The 26,228-nt window shown below is 38.6% G+C and overlaps 1 protein-coding gene across 7 annotated transcripts in view; it reads right to left on the reverse strand.

Annotated features, from left to right (window-relative positions):
* The window catches only part of LOC111249930 (gamma-aminobutyric acid receptor subunit alpha-6-like), a 126,650-nt gene that overhangs the window by 31,825 nt on the left and 68,597 nt on the right, over positions 1 to 26,228 (reverse strand). For 5 of the 7 annotated variants that reach the window (XM_022804406.2, XM_086980396.1, XM_086980397.1 and 2 more), the window contains 6 exons: positions 14,588 to 14,655; positions 11,778 to 11,998; positions 11,307 to 11,389; positions 6,214 to 6,351; positions 5,441 to 5,593; positions 1,470 to 1,629 (listed from right to left, as the gene is read on the reverse strand). In XM_022804406.2, the coding sequence (XP_022660141.1) occupies positions 1,470 to 1,629; positions 5,441 to 5,593; positions 6,214 to 6,351; positions 11,307 to 11,389; positions 11,778 to 11,998; positions 14,588 to 14,655 (823 nt within the window). Of the gene's footprint in view, positions 1 to 1,118; positions 1,279 to 1,469; positions 1,630 to 5,440; positions 5,594 to 6,213; positions 6,352 to 11,306; positions 11,390 to 11,777; positions 11,999 to 14,587; positions 14,656 to 20,729; positions 21,095 to 26,228 lie in introns of all 7 variants that reach the window. The other 2 variants (XM_086980398.1, XM_086980381.1) reach the window with 2 other exon arrangements.

The following is a 26,228-nucleotide window of genomic DNA, read 5'->3' on the forward strand; positions in this document are numbered from 1 at the left end:
CTGAGCAAGGGATAACACGCGACGATTCCTCAGGCCCAGAACACCCAAGCGCACATCTTCTCTTGGTCCTCATTTTTCTTTAGGAAAGACGTGAGCTTATACCTCAACAAGAACGATGCCATCCTGCTACGACTTTACGTGTGATGTGCGTCAAGAGCCAGGAGACCGTAGGTCGATCGGTTCATTATGCTATACAGTTATCTTTATATAAGCGCACGATCCAGCTTCATATACAGTATGGTCTGTGATTTTACCAGATGGGTGGTAATCAGTAACAAAGTTCGTTTGTGTTACACTGTCGCGCATTTACAGTACTGGCCGGTATTATATCACCCGTTACAGGCGAGGCCGTCCGTTAGTTCTGGCGCTAGTAATGGTAATAGTGAAGCAATAAAAGTCGTCAAGTTAAGCGGTGGTACGCGATGATGATATCCAGATGCGTCGAATAGAGGGGTGCGAGGCAGCCTCTCGTGGGCGGAGGGCAATTGGGGGTCGAGACGTGCATTGCGTGCAGGCACACTACGGGGCCACAATGGAACAAGCAGAGGTAGCGTTTTTGATTTGCTAATGCTGCTTTCTGCCATTTCTGCTAGCTGCTGCGATGCGCAAACCAGATTTAGAGCGCATCTGTACAGACGGATCGAAACATGCACGACCGACCGCTTCTGCGAGTGTTATCCCTAGCTAGTAGTTGCCCTTATAGTTTGAAAAGAAAGAAATCGCGATCAACGGAAAGCATCGAAATGCGCCTATAGCTGGCTGTGCATTGGCCTCCTTTCGTTTGTACTTAGATGGTTTCCGCGTACGAATTTGTTTTGCTGCTTCTTTTTATTTTGCTTTTTAGTCAAGTATTTCTCTTTTTTTTTTCATTCTCAGCGAGCCAGTACGACTTTTGACAAAGCAAAACAGGCCACGGTTCTACATCAGGCCCTTGAAAGTATCCAATCAACACGGTAGTAGGTGTTTCAAGACGCTGTCGACTAAGCACCAATCGCCCATAATCCAGCAAGAGGCGACAATACATACACGAATATATATGGTTGCTTTTTAGCATTTTTCTTTGACTATCTTGTCGTTGTGGGAGCGGGTTAGCGGAACGTCTGCCGACTCGGACTAACCTTTCAATGTAGTTCACACACGCGTACTCAACTAGGGCCGTGAACACGAACGTGAAACACATCACTACGAACCAGTCGAGAGCAGTGGCATAGTTTACTCTAGGCAACGATGCCCGTCCTCCGAAGCCCATCGTTACTAAAGTAAGCACAGTCATTGAACCTGAAAGTGTAGAGTAAAAATGGAGCAGGCACACGGATGTCGCACAGGTGCCGCCACAAAGACACCAAGGTAGTCGAGGACACAAGAAGACAACGTCGAACGACACCAATAAACAAACAAACATACATACATACACACTGGGTTAGTGACTAAGAACGCAAACGATCAGTAGCCTGCTACCTAGAACGCACCTTTCAATGTAGTTGACACAGGCGTATTCGACCAAAGCAGCAAACACAAAGGAGAAGCACATCACTACGAACCAGTCGAGCGCCGTAGCATAGTTTACCTTAGGCAACGATGCCCGACCTCCAAAGCCCATCGTTACTAAAGTAAGTACCGTGGTGGCACCTGAAACGCACACAGATATGATATCTACAAGCCCGCGATCACTCACTCAGTTCTGTCATACCACAGCTGTACATGCGTGGTCCGTATAGCCATGGCAGTCAATTCAAAGATCCTGGCCAACCCAGAGTGGCTTAACCTATAATGGCTTAATGACGACAGTTCATTTCTGGCTTCTTATTCCGCTCCTTCTTGTATTGTACATAAGTTAATTGGTTGCAAGTACAGCCGCAGACGTTAACATGTACCTTAGCGAAACTTTTGCACTGCAGCTCGAAAATTCTTTACGACTGCTTACTGCAGAGCAATTCGATATTGTTGCGTAGCTCTGTTTTCAGTTAATAGTTAGGCCACATAAAGGAGATCGATGTGTTATTACCAACAAACACATCTCTGGGTCTGCTACGATTGTCCAGCCAGACTTTCAAAAAGTCTAGGTAACACTGAATAACATTTAACTGACAACTTCCCAAAAGTTCTGTTCGCCAGGTGGTCACAGCTGGGCCAAAACATAGTGTGTAGAAATGCAGTCTGTTTCTTTATCTCTGGTGACATTATTGCTAAGCTTTTTCAGTTGTTTTTCTTCGTCTTTTAAGCTGCATGCCGCTTCGGCACTTTTACCAACTACTGAAACTCGGTCCGCATGTTGTAGGCGGCACCACCATTGGCAGAAGACCATCAGGCAGACGCAGGGCCTAAAAACGGTAAGATTTGTCGACCCCTGACATATTCGCACTAATTACGTAATAGGAGTATGCCTCTGCGTGTGTTAAACGCACGGAGAGACACACACACACGTTCGACTAGCAATGCTTCGAATTTAAGTATATTATGTCAACTTGTGTGGGCCTATTTAGTGGGTCGAAAGGTTTCAAACCATTAGAGAGACAATATTGGAAAAGTATCTATATTAAGGCTTTGGCTATCTACGGCTATGAACTGACTGCGTATTATAATAAACGTGAGCTGAGGACGAACAGTCCGTATCTAATGCAGTAATTTTAAAGACGCAAATAAAAACATTGAACAGCACAGTGACTACGCATCAGCACGTCAAACGGACTATGGAAATTTTTAATGGGCAAATGTTTGCCTTAGGCTGAATTCGAGATTTTTCGAAACGCAAAAACACCTATGTAGAAAGGAAGTAACATATAGGCTCCTTACGAATTGAACTCAAGACTGGTGGAAATACGCATTGTGCAATGTAGAAAATCTTAGCACAACCACTATTAGTAAAACAGACACCTAGAGCATATCATTTGTAGAGAAGGCACGGCTCCAACAAAGCAATATCATGTGAGAGAACGAAAATTCAGCAGAAAAGAAGACAGTAACTGATACAGTCAAGACTAAGCTGATAGTAATATTAGCAATAAATATTAAAGGCGTTTGTTATTGCAAAATATTATTTAAAAGGGAAACAGTCTATACTGCCAGATACTTCAAATTCATAAAAAGCCTTGTAGATATATGGTATGACAGTCGATAGTAGACTGCGCGATTACTTAACAATGACACACCATCTAGTCGCCCCCAGCAGAAGAGACTTGAGCGAAGGCCTTAACTTTCATATTTCTTGAGACTTAAATCTGTGTGATTTAGAGTGCTTCTATAGCTTAAAAAGGGCGACGCGTGGCGTACCACGTCTATCGAACAAGCCACCCATAATGAAGTAATACAAGTTGCAGGCATACAGTTGTAGAGAAACTCTTAGAAGGCTAGCTCCAATATGTAGAGGATCAAAAGGCACTTGCTATAAATATTGTTATTCCATTTTATACGACTGGAATAGCAAGTTTTTCAACCCTTTAAAAGCTCGATGAATACACAGTCTGTAGAACGGGAATGAATGTTTACTGAAAGATAATGAGTCTTTTTCTATGCATGTATAGATTTATGCATACCAGTGGTTTAAACGGTAAATCGAGAGTAATGAGCAAATTGGGCACGCTCAAATTCGTGTGCAGGCACCGCTTGCTGACCCGGGTCGTGTTTTTAAACGCAGTTGTTATGTGTCCATCCAGCTTGTCTGTCCGTTTGATCGTCTGTCGAACAATTGATGCTGGCGCATAGGGTCATGTCTAGAGGCGTGAGCGAAGGTAACATTGGTGCAGATGCCATACTGAATGTTTGAAGGTTTCTTGGCTTAGTGGCTGAAGGGACGCGGCGAGGTGGATCAGAAAAGGAGCAGGGACGACCAGCGAACACCCAAGGAGTGCGGCAGATCGTTAACGAGTTTAAGATTGCCTCAACATTAACTCATTCAATGAAATATGTACATACGAAGAAACGATGGGAAACGGAGCGTGAATATGTATCACTCGTCGTTCGGACGCAATGACGGAGGAGTCTTAGAGCATACAAGATTACTACGGCGTCCAGACTCACCACACATCTCTCTCGAATCTCCTTTCTCGCCCTACCCATCGTACGCTGACCTTTCCGATCCTATTTTTGCCTGTGTTGTCCTCGTCTTAGAAGCAGGTTACATCTTTCATCTCGTAACGAAACAAGTTCGTCATATATATGTGTATCTATATGATTTGCTCCGATCTGCTGTGGTCGTTCTTTGAAAATATGCAGGCCAGCGCGCGTGTCAGGAACGTATGGGCGTCTAATAAGCTAAACAGAGCATATCCGTGACATACATTGACCAACATTATATGCATATAATCTATTGTTGTATTAGTCGGTATAGTATCTCAGTCCTATTATGTTTCACAAGTACAATGTTTTTCGTACAGTTCAAGATTTTAGTTTACTTAAATTCAAAATCACAAATAGTAGGAAAAACTAGGAAAGTTATAACTAAATAAATACAACTAAATAAAAATTTTAAAAATAACTAAAAAAGTAAGAAAGTTAATTACGTAAGCCCGCAAATTACATAACGACGTAAAACTTCATCGGATATAAATAACTTCCTTTGATGATCGCAAAACATACCTTCGAAATGACTACAATTTTGTTGCGGAAAGGGCAAGAATCGCTCGCAATGCAAGCCCAAATCAACCCTTCGAAAATTACTTTTTTTCCAATGTGCACAATATCTCTACGTACTTGCTTGGGTAAGATATATGATGCTATAAAATAGAGCTTAGAAATTCTTATTTGTCGTAAGAACAATTATTGGTGCTATATACGCTGGTTATACCAAGACACCGGAAGACAAAAACGGTCATATTAATCTGCAATTACAGTAATACCACAAATGACCAAGCTGTTCGGGAAAGGACGGAAGTCCTTTACTCCTGGCCGTAACCCAGATTGATTACGTATACATAAATAGAAAAAGAAGAACGCATTGATAGCAGAACACTAAATATCCTAATAGAGACGATAAACACAGTCGTTATCTATTTATACGGTGACGCCTCAGTCGGTGTGCAGTCATCTATGTGGCCCCCGATGTTAGAAAATACGAAATAATGCATTTACTTGAAAGTTCTGATTTTTGAAGACTAAGCCGGGTCCGCAGTACCTTCAAGACATTTTGGTACACCTATTGTCAATTCACAATATTTATCTGTATTACTTGCGTAAATAATCGAATCGTATTATTCAAACCCTTCATGATTAATATTTTTTTTTTTTCGAAAAATTAAGATTTTCGAATTGACTAAAATGATATAAGAAAATTCCTTAAAAGTAAACATGTCCAGCAGGTCAAAATGAAAGCTCTCAAATCCTAGTTCATAGCGTTTTTATTAAACTACCGTTATGAAGTTTCAAATAATGTATTTACTTTTAACAAAATAACGATCAATGACGTTTTTTGCATGGATCGCAAACGTATTTACTCAATACTTACCTACGGCAACCCGACCGGCAGCGTCGTTACGATTGATCCAGAATGCGACCCACGAGGCTCCGACGATCATCGAACAGGGCGCGTAAATCTGGAGAATAAAGTAGCCACGTCGGCGGCGAAGTATGAACCGAGTTACAAGGGTTGACCGTGTTTCTAAAAATGTACAAATAATATGTAAGAACATTAACATGCTAGAGCTGAAACATGCGTTATGCTACTACATGTTGCTAAACATCTATGGAAAGTTTTTAATTGATCTAATCACATTTAGCTTTATTTGAAGCTGCCACGTAGGACTATCCCACCAAATATTGCTCGCCCGCTCTCAAAAAAAATTGAAAACAAAAAATTTATCTAGATTGACGATTGAAAAATGAACCAGTTCACTGTGTCTTGTAAATTGGTACTATGCTCCTTGATACGATTACCTAAAATATGAGCTTTTTCGGCTATACAAGACAGAATGAAATGAAATAAACCATGTAGAGTCAGAAAAATGCAGGCACGGCCGTTTTGTCAGTATTTAGGACGTTAAACGAAAATGTGGAATGTAAGTCTTAGATAAGATCTATGCATCGGCAGTGCAATACGGAAAGCAGCATACGGAAGAAAAACTATACAGTCGTATATAATACAAGGGGGTAGTAAGAACATGTATTCTAACCGATATTATGTTGCACATGAAATGTGCCCTTTCGAAAGAAAGAACACGGCGCAAAGGTCGTGAAGGAGATTTCATACCTATATGGGATTAGTTCGTATCCTGCACATACCTCCGTTGGGTAATTGAACTGTAAGATCGTCGCTAAGAATATCGACGAACTCATACTGGGAAAGGGTAACGTCTTTTGAAATTACCACGGGGCTCCCGCCATTCCAACGAAATACTACATCTTTTGGCGAGTATGCATCTGCAAGCATAAATAGGTTACAACGAATAGCATTAAAAACATTTAGATTTTTAAGGAACAATTAACCTTTGATCTCCGCCTTCGTGATGCAAAATTATTGTATTTTGAAATTACTTTATTTGAGATGCTAACAGCATAAGCACGTGTAGTATGGCTATTAAGCGTTTGGACCAAGTTTTGCGCGCCAGGACATTTACGCAGAAGACTATACTGTGATAGATCGTTATTAGGTGATTGAGCAGCATTTCGGGAGGTAGATATTCCTGTGGAGATGAACACCCAGCAAATGGATACGAGCAACAGCTAGCTAGCATGGTCCTATTCTAAAGGAGTATTTTCTGCAATCTACAGCTAGCGCTGCAACGAACGTATGCTTTCAGAGTGTGATTTTATTCCATTGAATCAAATATACTGGAGTATATAGTAGATAGATGCGTTATTTACCTACTAAAGTAGGTACAAATCTGCCATTGGTAAACCGAATTTAGCATCGCTGGGGGGGCTTTAACCTAATTTACCAACGCCCTCTTCAGCTAATATTACCAACTCGCTTTGTAGAAATAACTACTTCGATCACAATTGAAATCCTATCAAAAGCAGTCCTGGCAAAATGTAGGCTATGAGACGCGAGGCACTCACGTCCGATATAAATCTATGCGATATCGACAAAGTATAGCTAGCAACACAAAATAGAAGTGCGAAAGACCAAGCGTCTAACGAAGCCCAGAATAAAGAATTTCGTGAAAGGCAACGACGGGATTGTTTATTGCGCGCAGAGTTGCCTCAACTTCTGCTTGACAAAATAGGCTGTTCCACAGACATTCTGTCTGTTAGTCGAGCAGAAACAGATAATTTTATAGAAGTTTCTGAATTTCCGCCATTTTCAACCCTGTGGCTTAGTAAAAAACAACCATTCGTCACGGGGTACTAAAATTACTTTTGCACAAAAAGTACTGCCACGAAACCATTTTTACTATTGGCTAGTTTCTTTTATTAGCTGTCTACATTTTGAAAGCAAACATACTTGCGGATTATAGGTTCCAATTAGTGTTTTTTCTATTTAACTTACTTTAATTACTTGCAACAAATAGACCCGCTCTGCTAAAGTAATTTGTTTGGCTTTCTACGGTCTTCCTCCTCCATTGGCGTAGAAGATAGGTTCCTCAGTACAATATCAAGCTAGCCATAGATATGAGCCATTCATGGGTTTATTTTGAGACTTCTGCATCTTGCGTTAAATTGTTTACTATTAAAGGCCAATCAACTTACAGCTGCATGAATATTTCTCAAGATCTTCCAAATATTATGAGTTATCTATGTTAGTTGAGGTTTAATTTTCTTCGTGGAGCTGAAAATTGTTATTAAAACCTTTTTGACACTTCCGATACCAATTTTTCGCCTTCTTTTTTGCCATAGCAAAAAATAAATGCATATGGTTATGGTCAAGGTGATGAAAAAACATCATCAGGTATGCTTGTGAACGCCGAACAGTTCAGAGAAGGACCGCGCCAAAATTTAAAACAAACATATACATAGGCGCCGCTATTGAGTCGTATTACACGTATGCATATATGTGTAATATTTACATATTACACATATACATATATATGTATATGTGTAATTTACTCGACAATTGTTACGAATATGAAAAGCTTATATTGGCTAATTGTTTGTTTTCTCAAGCTATATAAAATAGGCGCAATGCTGAATTAAAAAAAAAAAAAAAAAAAACGATTTTTCACATTTTCTGAGGTTTTGTGATAAATTGATGATTATCGTTGAAAGGGTCCATAATTAATGGCAAATGAACTAGTTCAGTCCTTTTTTTGCAGTGTGTAAATATTTTTTTTGTAAGAATGATTCCTTTTTCAAACGAAACGCAATTTGGGCAAATTGTATTTCTGTTGGTTGCTTTATAACTGCTAAAAATTTGCAAAGGCCTTAGATCGGCACTCTATTTGGATTTTCAAGCTTAACGAAATGAACGCCATATTGGACCTATATAGTTTTGATGTTTTTCTGCTTGGCAAAAAAAATAGTTATTTTGCCTAAAGCAATTTATAACAGTTCAGTTTATTTTTTTATAGGTGTGCGAATTTAATCGCTATTTAAATCGAAAAAAATATTTGCCTTTTTAAGCTATATAATATAAGCGCAAGATTCAACTTAAAAGAAATTTTTAATATCATTTCTCTTTCTTTTGCCTTCACGCTAAAATGATCATTCAGAAATATGAACTACCCTATTTCACGTTCTTCGGATAAGCGAATACTTCTTCCGAACGTTATCTTTTCTTCCATACGAGGCGTAATGTTAATTTACGCCGAGCTAATGGGATCAACAGGGTAGGAAATTGACTAAATAAAAAAAAAATGGTTACTATTGATATATAGGACAGGGGTTAGAACAGCGTCTTACAGCACTACAACCTAATGGTTACAAATCGATGGCAGTTTTCAATCGAGTACTGCAGAATTTTAGGAGAATCGCGATGTAATGATCTGTAATGAAACTATAATTTATGTTCAGCTAGGTATGACGCAAATTAAGTTGATGTATCTTGGAACAGGTAGATGAGATAATTGCAAGACGGTAACAGCTTGGAAAAAGCTGGATAATTGTGCGGGACACTATATATTATTTTATGCTATAAGATATAATTGGATCGAATTGGTTAAATAAATGGGAATCCGGATGGAGGCTTAAAATGATAAGGTAAACACTTTTTCAGGGAAAAAGTTTGTTTTCGCCTAAAGCGTGATCCTAATTTTTCAAAATGGAGCTCTTTTACGATATGGGCGGACGTTGCGAAATGTGTACATTGAAAAGTTCTGTGCTCTTTAAACCAATACAAAATAGGTACGGTAGTAAATTTCCATTCGTTTCTACTAATGAGGGGCAGGACGGCGATTTTTACTGAAATATCGCATAATTGAAAAGACATGAACCATATATTAACCATATTCACTAGCTGGATGAATACTTTTGTAGCCTATGTTTCCAATGAGAAACAATTAGCTACATTTGCGAACTGGTTGATTTTCTTCGACGGATAAATACTTTTTTTTTTTTACTTGCAACAACGTTCCGCTAGGACTAACTGTAAGGCGTCCCGGCTAGATAAGGCCTCGGACCGCTACAGTTAAACTATAGGTGTATAGTTGATTTTGCAAGTAGTGGTCAACATATGTATTGCATTGAAGAAATAATTACATTATAGCAAATTAACGCGGTTATTGCTTATGATTACTGGAACAGGATTATGCAACAGGTGCACCGAGGTAACTGAATCACTAATATGGAATAGAAAAAAATTATAACAATTAGGTGTTACAACGTTTATAAAGGTATCAGTCTGCAGTCAAGGAATAGTAGCGTTACGTATGGTACAGATAAAATATTAGAATAGGCTCGGGTAAATAAAGCGCGTGTAAGAAGTTGCTGGCCGTAGTTGTGGTCCCTCTCCGCTTTTGTCTGCAAACAAGTAAGGGTTAGCAGACGGTCTAGCGCGAAACGCAGCAGCGCGTGCGGTTTGTAATGTTGGACAACTGAAATTTAGAACAGCGTTTCTTTTCGTAAAATTTACTGTCGAAAGAGAGAACTATGACACTTCGCAAAGGCAAATGATTAATAAATTTAAGCCGACTAGTTGACTAGTAAATAATACAAGGTCAGGAAGATCGCCGAACGACCAAGTCACAACAGCGCTACAGTGAGGAGCAGTGCCGGCCCAGTCACCCTAACATGACGACGTGCTTAACAATTTAGCCCATTTTGAACGAATAATTGCATCGTCATTATTAAAAGTTGTAGTTGACCCAGCCATTAAAAATTAAGGGCCGTCACAAACGTCGTTCCCTCGCTGATCACGTGTTAACGTCTAACGCACGTGCTGGCGGACTCTTTAATGATATTATAAATCTCGGATGGATAAATAGAATTGTCATATTTGAAGGGTAGAAATCCTAGAAGTAGGTGTTAAGCAAGAACTTTATGGACAATAAATCACTGTGCGGTGCGGCTTGTACAGAAATTTCTATTAGACTTTTTTAAAAAGCGACAATATGCACAACAATAGTCAACAGCGAGCATTATCAAAGCGTATTGTAAGCAACTTGTGATCTTAACAAGATGGAGCATGCTTCACAGAGGAGGAAACAATGAATCTATTTAAAATTATGTTCTGAGGCCGGCAGATCTCGATCCGCCGCAGCGACATTGAACGGTCGTCCAGTTCCTGTGATTTCATTTCTCTTTATTTTCCCTGTGGGGCTTTGCGAAAAGGAGAATCTATAAAACGACGCCGAAAAAAGCCACCATTTGAAGCGTCGTGTTTATGAAAAGATTGGTGAAATTAACGTATTGTGCAGAGTTCTAATTCAAAACTACGCCGAAATAATCGAGGTTGTTTAGTTAACTTGACTTCCATATGTCGGTCTCGGCTGACGCAGTAACAAAAACTCAGAAAACAGAAACTTGTTTTCGTTTTCCGTTTTAGAAAGACTGAAACTGGCCGGCGACTTCTTACGTACCTAATTGAATTATTGCGCCATGATGACGAAATTGGTGCCGTAGGATTTCAGCAAAATTGTAACCAAATTAATATAAAGATGTAAATCTGTAATAGAACTATAGTTCATGTTCGTTCATAAATGAACAGGCTGGTGAATGGACTGTGAAAGGGGGCGGGTGGCCAAGGGTGGCTGTAACTAGATGACCCTTATGTTGACTATGATACCATAATTGTGTACCAGAGTTTACGTTAACCTGAACATGACGTCAACGAATCAAATTAATTAAATCAATGGCAAAAACAGGCACGGGGCGTAATCCGCGGGTCTGTCTGGTGAAAAGACAAAAAAACACTATGATTTAGTTGTATAGTCTATTAGTTATATCATATTGTACGAGGTAGAGAGCTGCGCTGCTTTCCTATACGGCTACACGTTACTTACAGCTTCCGATCTTGAGTGGACACGCTTGTGTATCGAGGGGATACTTTCGAAGATGCATGGGACATTTTGCCCGTATCGTGAGTCTGAAATAACAGCACAATAGTTAGTTTAGCAACCTTTTTCAGTGAACACTTCATAATAGGCGATAGAGTATTTCTAGAACGCACAGCAAAGAAATAAGGGCCTAAAATCGAAAATATATCAAGTACCTATACGGCGGAGATCGGGTCAGCTTTCAGCACGATGAGGCGTAGATTACGTATGTCAAGTAACACATACGTGGCCAAAAATTAAGATACCTTGCTATGCTTGAATTGCTCGGTGAAAATACTTTGGTCACTCATGTTTAATATAAGACAGTTATGAACAAAATGAACATAATATATTTAAATTTATTATAATGGTAGAAACATATCAAATAGCATGACGCTAAACCTGTAAAAGTTCCATCAGTTTAAAAAGACCACTCACCTCATGGAATATTTGAGTGTGCCATCGCTTTGCAACCGGATGAATTTATTGGGCACAGTTACCTTGTGCAGGTAGGATGATTTTCCGTTATTGATATATGTGTCAGGTGTCCATATCCGTTCTAAGAACTGCCAACTCACCGACAGCTTTTTCAATGATCCTTCAAATTTAAGGCGCTCGTCGCGCCACGACTGGCGAAAATAGCAATCCATCGAGTACATCTGCAGGATGAGCACATTCGATATGGAAAATGGATCATATACGAGTCATATCACTCTATTGCTATTTTAGACAACTATTCATACATTTATACAGGCCTACAAGCCCTATTGTATCGGACGTAGGGTAGTGCTTGATACTTTTCGTAATAATGAACATTCAAAAGTGTTTGATACACAATTTTACAACATTCGGAACTAAAATTCTACTACAAATCTGCAATGGCTGATGCGGATACGTTCTGGAAGGCAAGCGAAGATTAGCTTTATTGGACAATGTATTAGCCTGGAACACAACTAAGAGTTGTTCTTCAATGTTCCCTTTCTCCTTAATTTTTGCACTTTTTCCTTACTGCTATACATTATTCAAACGTGCTCTTTCTCTCCTCCCTAAGCTTTTTGTACTTGCATTTCATAACAGATAAAATTTTACGTCCAGCTTAAACTTGAGATAAAAATCTTTTACGTGAAAGGTATTTTTGAGACCTACTCTACTTTACGTTTACAAATCAACCCAAACAGTTTGTCCAAACAAATTGCTTAAGCAACTTACCGACATATTTGTGTTTTTCACAGAGAAAGCTCTATAATTAAAAAAATTCGTTGAAGGAGTTTGAAAAATTTAAAGACGATATATTGGGTCTAGAGGATATACCGCAGCTCAATCGGCCATATTAAGTCGATAAGAGCTTCGGGTAATACATTTAAGAAGGTAAGCCGTGAAGACTTGGATACTGTGAAGCACCTTGAACGTTTGAAATGTTATAAAAAAATTAAGAATCTAGGTGCCCAATAAGGGCGAACGCACGAAAGGGTACGGCCTTTTATCTTTTTCAAGATCTCGTCCGGCACCAGGCAATGGGCAGCTTTTGGCACTAACACTGGAAGGTTTCAATGTGAAATTGTCACGGATGACGGTGGAAGTGGTCTCTCCACATCAGAAAAAAGAACGGGTAGTTTTGAAACATACGTCTCATACCAGAGTTAGGCCATTACTCTATACACAAGGTGAAAAACAACCATGGAAATGATTTACGTTTTGTGGGACTGGAAGGGCTTTATAAAACGACAAATAAATAATAAAGCGGTCAACAGAGATTTGTATAGGGCTCAGTTGCATCGATTTTAACGTAAAATTCCATATGTTTAAGGTTGTTAGAATCACTTTGCAAACGTGGGAAATTTCTTTTTGTAGCCATTATATTTGCCAGATTTCGCGATAGTGTATTACCTTTTTATCCAATAACTAGAGAATCAAACTAATACACCCATGAGGAAATGTCCAAATCTAGTACAAGATCAGATTTTCTAGAGAGAATGAACAAACTTAAAGGTGGCTTGGAAACTGGAAAATATTATAAGGAATTATATTATACGAATTATAAATATCTGTTTATGCATTTCCTAGAGTGCCTAAACAGGATTTACCCACAAGGGTTCCTTTGTTTTGCGGGTCATCATGTTGTTACCTGATGTGTGATACACAAGCAAAATGTTTACGAACAAAAACAACCATTCGAATGTAAGGTGTGGGCCAGCCATGAAGCGTCCTAGGTCAACAGGAATTGATCAAGTAGGCAGGTTCGATTTCCGATAAGAAAACCCATCAACTCCGCTACTTCACGGTATTTTCCCAATACGCAAACGAAACGTCGACTGATAAACATCAACAGGCTGTACTATAATGGGGGTCCAATGAATAAACGAAGGCCCATCGTTTTTTGGCTAACTTCTGTCAATGTCCTGAAGCGCCTAATTTTTGAAATAAAAAATACGACACCATGTGCTAGCTCATCAGCCGTTGATGTTCACCAGATGTTATAGATTTGTTTCAACGTTCGTTGGTGCTGTTACCATATTCGTTCACATCAGCCCCTTTTCACCCTCCTCCGTTCCGCCCTTTCCGTATCTCCTATGAACAAAATATAGGAGCGTGATTATTAATTATAAAATTCAACGAATCTTTCAGAACTGCCTGTTAATGGCAAATCAGATAAGGGACTCCATGTGCGGCCGCGGCTTCAGTCGGCCACCGAAACGCTCGCGAATTCGGAGAGAATAGTAAGCACAGAGTGGGCGCACCTACAATGCTCCAGTATTGTACAGGAGCAGTAACGTTTACGTTCGGCTTGCAAACGAAAGTAAGAGATATAGGAAAAGACAAAGGGATATAGAGATGTGAACGGAAAGAACATAACTGGTCCATCGAATATAATGAATAGATTTTTCTACATAAATTCTATATATACCATTGTCGAAAAATAGGTACCTTCCATCCTGTATTGCTATGTATTGATGACAGCTCCCACTTGGCGAGCTACCAGAAGTGGTAGCAGCAGTTGTTCGCTGTTGGAAGAATGGGCCATACGAAAAAAGATAAAAATTAAGGACAAAGAAAAAATATATGGATTCATAACCAGTTACGCGTGTGGCTCATGGATAATTACAGCTACGTGAGTGGGTATGTATGTGTATGCAAACAGTACTTTTTCCACCCTTCATTATCATATTAAGACGGATTTACATCTAGAACCTTTTTGGACAAAGATGTAATGGGAGTAGTAGTGATTATTTTGATAAAATGATACTCACCATGTCATTTTCCGAAACTGGTCCAAAACTTCTAATTTCTACATCGGTAACTATTTCTGTGGCATTTCCTGGAAAAGTGAACGAAGAAAAGAAGGAATAATTAAAACTACCCATTATTTAATTCGTTTTTCTCTAAAAAACAATTTTCCTAGAGTTTTAGGAATGATCTGCACTCCTATAACCGATATCGTCATTGTTAAATCTAAAAAGGTATCAGCCGATTCCCTAACGTGTCTATTCCAATAACGATATCTTCTTTGCACTAAAAGTCTACATTAAGCTAAATGCGTATACTTGTTTAACGGTTAAAAATATCTGCCTGAATGTACATTTCATTGTACACAAAGGCGGCGACGATTTGCATTAGCATATATTTAAGGATCACACAAGTTAGACTAAAATAATGACCATATAAGGAAAAATATTATACAGAATTTTTTTCTACAATGCAGTCATTTATTATTCTCCGCGTAGTTGAGCAAAAGGGTATAGATATAGGTGGGCGAGTAAGTATTTGCCAGCCATTCTTCACAATCAGTCCATTTGAATCAGCTTCTAGTACTTTTAAATCGGCTTGGCTTAGGAGGCAACCGTTTTTATCCGTTAATAGTCTTGTTTAGATAAAGCCAAATTTGTTTGTATCGTTCTGCGTTTCGTGTTGCGGAAATACCCTCGAACATTAAACGTTAGGCAAGAGCAAACTATTAGCGCGTGCACCTCAATTTTTGTCCAACCTAGGTAGAGGAGCAAATTCGTCAAAAGGGCAAAGACAATTTATAAGTGTATTGCGGACTAATATGACGTTATAATAGAGTTAACATTGAAACATGAGTAAATACGCTTGTTGGCCTTCAGGGTAAAGAACAGACGTTGATCTGAGCACAAATGTACATGTACAATTATACATTTTATACAAAATATCAAACAACAAAGCTACCGGATTATTAGCAAATTATGACAGCCTGAGTGATAGAGAAGTAATGGAATGAATGTTGCAAATGCCTATATTTCGAAGTATCCATCTTTCAAATGTGATTGACTGTATGTGGAAGATTTGTTCTCTCAAGGCTATTTTAACTTAATACGCAGGTTTTCCATGGCGAGTCGATACCTCAAACATGATCATGATTATTTGTCAATTTAGGGATGTTTTTTTCCCTGTCTCTATACAACATCTCATAGATTTCTAGGTTCTACATAGCCCATGGAAGCAGTTAGACGGTGTTTCTTGGACATGTACCAATATTGCTTTCCTCCAATATATCCATAATTAGGACTTGAGCTAAAAGTCGAATTTTCCAACTCGGAAATCTATACGATTTTGCTATTAACGAATATCACGTAAATTCATATACAAAGTTTTAATTAAACGTATCTATCAGTCAAACATTACCTTTAAAATACTGTTATCAAAAGATTCTACTTCTAAAATTAAATTTCAGGAACTATATCTTCAGGATGCTGATCCTGTTAAACGTCGTCCAGTTCTCTACAAAAGACCATAAATATAAGCATTTTAAGATATGTGAACGATGATTGCAGACAGAATATTCACTGGGTGTCATGTTTGATATGGGATCGAATAAATTTGGGTCTATATCTATTTTTGACATCACAGTGGATCTTATGGTTTTCGAGAATTCAGGATGGATGAACCTTAAACCTGAGTTGAGCACCTTCAATTCGAAATAACTCTACTGTCATTCAGAGCGTCCCGGTCAAGGCCTTTCTATTAGCTTAAATTTTGTAGCTTCATTCCTAACCTCAACAATATGAGAAAGATACAGCCGGACTGTAATTATCTGCTAGTGAAGTATATACTACACTTATACGCAGGCGCGTGTTTGCAGCATCTCTTAGTCGCAGGAGTAGCACTATGCAGTAAACGGATACGTACGCCTAAGGTAGAAAAAAAGACACCACCCCTTTTGATCTGGCTGAAAACAACGGGAAGTTTTACATTGAAGTTTAGCATAACTTACTTTAGAAATGACACTAACGATGTCAAAAATGCGATGTACAGCAATTTTTAATCACGTAACTGTATTTTTTCTTTGTTGCAGTTTCAAATTTTTTAACGTGCTAGTTTTTCATAGCATTCTACATAGAGCTTTTGCGCTGGGGTAGAGGTTCTGTAAAACCATATTTTGATTTAGTTTAGTTTAATAGATGTACATAGGCTTGAGGGGTAACTGATGAGCCGGTGTTTTTACATTTTTATCAATTGATTACTATTTTCCCTTTTAGTTCTATTTTAGTTCGTTACTCATACATTGCGTGCGAAAATGGAAATGGACTTAATGGCGTGCTCATCTAAAGCTTATTATAGCTGCTTACAGCGATTTAAATAAGCGTAGACCATTATACATTTTTTGTGGATATACGGAGCGCTTTTAACTCTCCAGTAACTTCTTGTTAGGAGGCTCATGCGATGTGGAATATTCTGTCCCAGTATTACAGTTATAAATTTTTATTCGTTTTACGATACAAACATAGTCTAGAAGTGTCAATTCGACTGAAGCTTTCGGAGTATTTCAGCGAAATATTTGTTTCATGAGATAATTTATGCTATACATACTCATTACGAAGATAGGGTGATCAAGGCGTCCTAACTGTCATTAAAGACAAGTCAGTGCCTACTTCGAGTGAAAAAGTGTACTTTTGTAATGAAATTGGGCCGGGCTCATCCTGGCGCTAGGTCAAGACTCAGTTAAGTCGATCATTAAATTTTTGCTGTCACCATCGAAGTCGTGTTATCCATATAGCAGCAGGGTAACATAAAAACACATTCAACCAACTCCAAGAAAGGCCAACGTAAAAACGAAAAAACTGTCGAAATCGATTAGCGCAAAAGCTTAGAAGAGGGACTGAGAGGCCCAAAAGAAGCGAACTGTCGTAAAACACCCACAGCTCTATGCTCCAACACTGGTGAGCCTATTTATCTATTTATAGAAATATACATAAATATAGACTTAATTCTATCTAGTCATGGTGATGTGTGACATTTTTCATTTTGTTGGCAGCTTTGATATGCCGAAGTCATACGGCTATTAATGATAAATCGATGCTCTGTGAATTGCATTTTGAAGACGATTATTCATATAAACTCCAATTTGCGAAATGTGATTGTATCAAACTGTATCCCTATGAATTTTAATGAGATATCGCATTGCGTTACCCTCATTGCAGTTAAAAAAGAAAAGACGCATATCGACGTCGTATGGGGTTCGTTGCGTCATACCACTACAACAAGGCTAAGTGACATCGAACGCGTTAGCCCGCACCAGTTCAGTTTCAGAGTAACTTCTACTAACAGGAAGCGAACACAGAACATTATTTGAGCTAACATCATATGAGCTAATCACATATAAATTAGATGACTCCAAATAAGTGAAATGTTTGTGGAGGTTTTGAAGAATGATACGGCGATACGTCCTCAATTTTACTCGATTTTAAATGGTGTTACATAATATAGAACAGGTTTACTGAAGGCTATACGCATAAGTTATCCGGATTCGGAAGAGGTCCCCTTACGATACCCCCAGTTTCTATTTTTTTCTCCTTTTTCCTATTTTCTCTAAAACGAATCCATCGAAAGAATGAAGCCTGATGTACTAAAGTAAGAGAGGTGTTTTTGTTCGAATGGCAGCCAGGAAAAGGATACATAAAGAGCAGCCTTTAAAGTCGAAACCGTCTATAAGAGAATCAAGAGACACAATTGGGTAATATTTATATATATATATATATAAAGTAAAAGATGTTGATAGGAGATAAGCAAGCAGCACCACTGCAGATAAGAAAGATAACTGGTTTGCCATTATCAAGAGTCATGCCTATTGGGGCACTTGACGACAAAGGCTAGTTTTAAATCACTCCCATACCACTATTGTTGCGGAGCTTTGTAAGCTAGTGAGGAAGGCGACAAAAGCGGGAAAGGCAAAATAGAATATAAATTTTCGTTTTGCAGCTAAATCAGCAATCGAGCATTTTCACGCAGCATACACTCCCTTAGTCGGCCGAGGTTTCACACGCAGAAAATTTCGCCACTGTCCTTTACGAATCAAGTAGATATACGATCATCGTCTATTAATATGTATAACATAGATTATGCCAAAAAAGCCTTGAAGTATTTATCTATAGACTCTGTATCTCAACGATACAAGGTGTTTGCTTTGCCGTCTAACGTTAGAGTACATAACTACAGCAAATTACAAAAAACACTATATGAATATTTATTTTTATATATATATATACATATATATTTGTTAGTAAAAGTGTAGTAACGTAAACAATAAGATGTTTTACATTTTAAACTTAAAACTTAACTCCTTTATAAATACAATGCAATCGATTAGTGTCATCAATTGACCAATCATATGATACTCTAGGTATGACATTACGTTGTGAAACCAAGCGGTACGTATTTGTGCGATATTGAAGTGGTGTTTGGGGCCTGTCTCTCTCTCACGGCTGTAGATTTCCACAAGCACAATTTTTTACTTAGTTCTTTAAGTAGCTTTTCCTATGTGCTCCATTAAATCATATTCGTTGGTGGAGATAATTTTCCATGATTCGTACCCTGTGAGTACATAGGAAGGTGGAGTATATCTGTACATGTAATGAAAGGTACAGATGAAGTCCTCGGCTGGTGGAACGAGATCTCTAAGTCGTGAGAGTGCCGAGTCGATCAAGAAGCCACCATAGAAAGCCAATTTTCCTTTTTGTCCCTTGTAACACTAGATAGAAGTGGAAACAGATTATTTGACACCGAAAGCCAGGATACTATATAGACTATATTCTGACGATACCGGCGTCTGCTGGTGGGCAGCCTAAAAGGCTATAGGAATGCAAAGACCTGGAGCTAGACCAGAGAGGTAAGTTGTTACTTGTAACGATGTCCTTTGTGCGCGTCATCGGGCGATCGGTTGGTTAACCGATACGATCTGATGAGATAGGATCGCCGACTTTTGAGAGAAACTGTTTCACTATTCTGCTGAAAATCCTATTCATTTTGATGACCAAGTAGGTTTCCGTGTGTGGTTTCCTGGTGAGGACGGTCTTACATACGCATCCGTAAAAAACAAGCAAGGGGCTTTAAGCGTATAGTCTATCGGGGATATTGAACTCTTAAAAAAGAGCCTTTTTGTTTACAATTTCGACTGACAAGAGATTGCTGATTCTGCCCCTACGAGTAGGAACACGGGGAACGAGCGTGTAATAGGAAATTCTGCTAAGCTAAACTCACAGAAGCTCTTTTTCGTTGCTCGAATTAAAGGAAATAACCCTTTTCTTTCACATAATTTTTTCAGAGACCAGCGAAATTACTGCTCAATAGAGCGATATTCAAAAGGCAACTAATGAAAAATCTTGGAGACAACAAGTTTTCTTGAATAACTCTCAGTACACACGTTAATTAATAATATAAATCTTATATGGTTAACTAAAATTTAGTCTCACTGCTTGCACATTGCTACGAACTGTGCTTAACTCCTATATGTATCTATAGGAGTTCTTATATGTATATGTATGTAGTTTCTCACTTTACCAGAACTTATATACGAATTAAGAATATGTATCTCTTAACCTGAAATATCTAAATGCCTATATAACTTAAAAGTCGTCCAAAGCATCAACAGTGCATTACATCAATCTACGGGTCACATTTAGCAATGGATGGAATATAATCCAACAGCCACAAATCTTTAAGTTAATTATAATGCCAGTAACAAGGAATATGAAAAATTCCGCCGGTCTAATCTGACACAGTTTTCTGCCATCAAGGAAAGAATTGTATGCGCATAACATAAACAAATATACACGCTAAAGGTACTCTCAGGAAGTAAAAAATATAAACGGGTCCTGTCTCATATAGTAGCAGGATAATCTTCTTGTTTTCTCAGTGTAAGTCGTGCCAATTATCATTATGCCAATAAAATTTTTGATATATATTCTCATTAAGCGGATAGGGGCGAAAAAAAGAGGATCCAGGCATTTTCCAAACGGTCCGCTTTTTCGAAAACACGGAAATAGAGATGTCAAATGCAATACGCTTACAATAGGTCTATATATGCGCGGCAAACACACAAAGAAAAACAAATAAATCAATGTCTATTGGTATACATAATAATTTGCATCTACTTACCTACATATGATACGTTTTGTTGATTGATTACCAAAGGGTAAACATTGTATCTTGTTGTTTGCGTCAAACAGCATTTCATTAGGTTAATTTCCCTCTGGAACTGTTGAAGGTGAGGTACTTGGCCTGATCGAGAACAATAGTGTACCTATGTGAATTGCCCGATCCGGACCTTTTTTGCTTCTAGGAAAAAGAAAAAGAAGAAAACTAGGAGAACGGGATACGTTGGTTGCGACGTTCTGCGTTTGACGTTTATTCACCATTCGACCGTTTGGCGTCGTGAGTGGAGCTGCGCTATCAAGAGTGCCGTAGCTGGCTTTCTCCAAAGTCACGTACTGGCTTGCCGACGTCTACAAAACAGGCAGTTACTGACACAAAAAACAAGCAGAATATTGTATACACACGCTGCAGAAACACCCAATTCACCACCCAAGCTATAATTCAGCCACCTACTGAACCCTATTATTTTTGTTTATTTGATTGTTTTTAAAATCTGCATATGTTGCTAGAGTCATTTTAAACTGATTCGGATGTTATATAAGTAGACTAGGGTGTCTCAGGTAAGGCATACTCGAACAAGTCGAATGAGGGCATGTGCATGAACTCACACGGTCGTATACACAGCGAAAATCAAATTTCAGGGCTCGTAGCTATAGTAAAAATGAAGAAGTACTATTCATGCAGCTCTCACTTAACCAGCCTAACAAGAAATCAAAGCAAGCTATTTCGAATGTTTCAGCATTAGCAGTTGCCAAGTATTGAAGCTAACCCCACTATACATTCGCTTTAATGAAAGCATCTTTCGTGAAGGTTTATTTTCAAACTTCCAATTCTCATTACACGCTATCCTTTGTAGCTTCGTCACCGTAGTTGTAAATTTATCAATAGTAAGTAAGGCTCATGATATGTTCCATGGCATTTCTTCTTTATCTTCAATCCGACGTACGCATTTCGGGATATATCTCTTCTGTAGATAGGTACCAACTCGGCAGTTAATAAGCTTCGAAAATAGAGGTAGCAAAACGTGCTTTCTGTAGACCTTTAAAAACGACAACTAGTATCTTCTTGTTAAGCATTTACGTTCCACAACGATTCCGCTATGGGTTGTATAGACACAAATTTACATCGTTTGCGTGGAAGTATGTATGTTGTCGTGCAAGGAAAAGTATTGCGGAACAGCTTGAAGCGGGCAGGCACCGTATAGAATTGGTAAACATAGTGTTCACATCAGCTGTATCCCTCCGATTTCTAAAGTCCGTGTGTGCTAACACTAAATAGTGAGCTAGCAAAAATATGCGTCTATCTTCAAATTCGCTTTGCAGGGCCAGATGACAAGGCTAAGTGATCCTATGTTACGAAGTAATCCGCCAACTTCACTTACCATAAGAACCACAAACGCACTTGTCCTGAAATGAACTATATATATCATATACAAACTAGTCTAGAAATCGCTACCAGCACTATCTATTGAGACTGTGCCGGCGGATGCGACCATGTAATAACTAACGATTGCAAAGGAGCGTTGTGTCAAATTATTAGTTTATCGTTACTAAATGCTACAACTGCATTGACTGCTCCCACAATACCGACATGGAATAGGAGGCGAAACATTTCTTAGCCAGATTTTGAAGAAATACACCTGAATACATACTTCGTTAAATCTTCATTTTACGTCATTCACGCCTTAATTACTTTCATACATTAGGTGATCAATGTGTGGTACTTAGACACCCAAGAAGTCACATCGGATTGATCAAATAGTCACTTTTTGCTTCAGCCAAAGTACTTAAGGTATATGGGTAACCTAGGGCCTATATTTGTTTGATTCGGATAGCGACTTCAAGATTATACTTAAGGATAAGATAAGGGAAATGTGGCGAATAGTACTCGTATACTCTGAACAGAGAGGTGTATGCAAGATGCTAAAAAAGGTAACGGAACCCTATAACACTGCGATGATATTATGAGATACCCACATAATTGCCGTAAGATTGCGTTACACTCATCATTAGCTTTGGGACCAGTGCGATTGCGTGACTTTTTATATATAACTAATTACAACTGTATGAGTTGCAATACACTCTGCGTATCACTGTTTACTACTTAGAGTTCCACGGAAATATTCATTCCAGTGCATAGCTCCACATGTACCAATGAAAAGTCGGCCTGTGCAGACGTGCTACCTTAAACATTCGAGACGGCCATTACTGGTCATAGCATCTACGCTACCACCATACTGTGGTCCGCTACAACGGCTATTTTTACTAATACTACTGCTCCTGCTGCTGCTTCTTCGGTCTGGAACATCGTATCCTGCTGACAGTAGCAGTCGTCTAATAATAAATCCTTGTCACCCTAGCTTCGTTACCCTAAACAGCATCGGCCATTCCAACTGAAGTACTGAGGGAGTCCTTATCGTTTTTGCTCATATGGCGAAGGTCGCTGCCGCCCCAATGCAGGACGCTACCCTCTGAAAGCCAGTTACCATTAACATACTATCCTGGTAGGTAGGCTTTTGTCATGCTGCAGCTGCAGGCAACCCTCCAAGCGCCTACTCGCATGTGTTGTCGCGATAGGTGTTCACTAGAAAGCGCACCACAATACTCTCCCGTGTTGTCGGCTGAACCGTATGTTGCTAAAAGGGGCAATGACACAAAGTAAGGATACGGGCGAAGCGTCCTACTCGTTCTCTGTTGGATCGCGTTCAGGACCAACTCGAAAACAACAAGCGAAACTGTTCCCTACTTTAATCGGCACTGCCACTCACCCTATGGGTTACGATAGCTCTTTAAGCTTTTGCTACATCAATTAAATAGAAGGCCCTAGCGTGTTGTCGCCAGTGAACAAGCTAGGTCAGCGTACTGTGTGAAAAGGTAAGAAGGGACATGATATAATCTTTCCGTTGCGTGCGTGCCGCCCGCTGTCATGGCGAGCTGATACCGGTCCAGCCACTTCTGGGGGTTTTATGGGCCGCGGCCCCAATCTAGCAAAGAATAATAGTAGCACTTAGTGAAGAAGTCGTCATTGCCTTTTATAACTTTTGTGGCACTTTTTCTGCCGAGGTGGGACCACTTCATGGGTGGTGCTCATTCTGTTGTCACATCACTGGCAACGTTGCTTTATGGATATATTGTATGAAGTTTTCGATCCTAAACTTTAAACACAGTTAACAAATTGAAGAAGAGCTAAAAAATATGGCCCTATTATAAGTGTATGTTCAGGATATGTGCGGAATATGAATATATACGGAAATTGCACAACTAGTTTCAACAATTATGGCACATGCACAAGAAATAACTTAACCGCATGGCTCAATAAGTTAATTACAACATGTCATTTCAGGATATTTTTCATTTAAGGTGTTTATTTGTTTAGAGTGGAATATTTTTTCCAATCGTTAAGCATAATTAGAGTAAAGAAATTTCTATGAATTTCGGCATAACAGTGGGTAAAAAGTAGTTGATCTGTGTAGGCAAAAATACTCACATTTGCTTTACCCCTAAAATCAAAGCTGTTGCCTTTAGATAATGTTCCATTAATTGCGTATTTGTAAGTGCTGTAAAACTGTTCTGAATAATTAGATTACTGAAATCCGATTACCGAAATAGGGTTAAATGATGAATAGATAAAGTCGTACTTAGCTGACCTTTGCATGAGCAAGGCAAATATATCTTTGATTTGTTTGTGTCGTTAAAAAGATCTTATTATTCTTCTATGAACGTGTACTAAAGCGATATTTGGTTGGAGTTCCTTATGCCGCCGACGTTGATTTTTCGCTAATTTTCAAACCTACTCCCAAGTAGGACTGTGGACTAGATTGCTCAGAAATCCAGGCCATAAATATACGGAATCGCATCGGATTTTGCCGACTCAAAACATTAGCATGGAACAAAAGTAATGAATATTGTGAATCAAGCGTGGGAATCAAATACACCACTACGTTAACGAAAAAAAAATCGTTCAGGCATTTCCTAGACCTACGAAGATATCTAGAATTATATAATGAATTTAAATGTGATCTGTTTGCTCGAGAGAGAATGACGAATTAGCCACTGATCATATTAACTTATCAAATAGCGAATATTCCGTCTACGCTTTTAGGCAGTACGTAGCTAAGGGGTTCCATAGCGCTATATGCCTTATACATTTGTCAAATCACGACTTACTTACGTACGGTAATATGTCGTATTAACATATTACTGCACTTATTAATTCCTCGCCTAGTCACGAAATACGTTCAACAGTGTCAGTGATGGGTCTATATATTATTATAATATTACTAATATGCCATAACATATATTAGCAAATCTTTTTTTCATTTCATCCATAGCAAACGTTATTCATAAATATATACAGCACACCTACACCGGTACAAAGAAGTACATTGAATTTATTGCTAGCGTCTCCGAGAGTATACCTTGTGCGGCCGTATACTTTGCGCGAACGAAATTCGCATCACCTACATTGTATCTCTCGAGATGTACATTACTTCCTCGAATAATACGCATCCCTTTAGATATCACCTGGACTTTTTACTCTGGAAAGAAGCTTGCATTGTCCCTATTAAACATGCGCTCATAAAAATGGTCAATCAGGAAAGCGCTTAGATGAATACAAATTACGAAGCTTAAAATAACGGGGAACAGTGCTGCCTGCACCGATAATATTTGATATTGTTATAAACGTGATCCTGTATCTCACTCTAAGATTTTCTTACTTCTGGAGTACGGCGTAAACCTATGCATTATAGACACTTTTGCCGGTTTATATACATAAGTACTTAGGCCGACACACATTCTCCTCTTTGCAACGTTCTTAACTCCTGCTGTTCGCTTCTAGGGGAAAATCTTTTAAAGCCTGGACGCAGCAGAATATAAACAGAACCCTGACTGCAACCCCACATATAATCGATGTAACAGAAATGTTTTTCCATTATTGTTATTGAAACGTATACATATAAATTGTTATGAACTATACTTATGTAAGCTCAGCATACTAAAATACAATCCGACAGTAAGCAAAATATTTGGTATATTGTGAAAATACAATAATGCTTTTCCTGATCAAAAAATTTTCGTTCTGCCACTTTCATGCTTAACAATCAGCTTATTGTGTTTTCTGAGTGATATTTTTAGCCCTCGAAGATAATTTGGCGTCTCATGTAGGACTTTGGTCTCGTATCAAGTACACGTATATGTCGATCTTTAACATAAAGTAGATATAATCTACATTGAGAACTCTTCAAGAGACATTTGCCTTGCCGCTTGACTGAATTTCAAAATCCATTTATTTAATTATACATACACGAGAAACATAGTAAAGATCAGATATAGAGTAAGTATGACACCATAATAAACTCAGTCGGTGTTCGTAAGAATCTATAGCTTCAAAAACCATAATGTTTACGGCTGTTTTCGACGGATGCCGCGTATATATTATATCCTGCTGATATGGCATCAAGATTAAATTTTCTTGTCTTAAACAGTTGGTACAGTTTAAATA

This window comes from Varroa destructor, unplaced genomic scaffold (assembly GCF_002443255.2).
Source record: "Varroa destructor unplaced genomic scaffold, Vdes_3.0 BEIS01000001.1, whole genome shotgun sequence".
In the NCBI taxonomy this organism is placed as follows: domain Eukaryota; kingdom Metazoa; phylum Arthropoda; class Arachnida; order Mesostigmata; family Varroidae; genus Varroa; species Varroa destructor.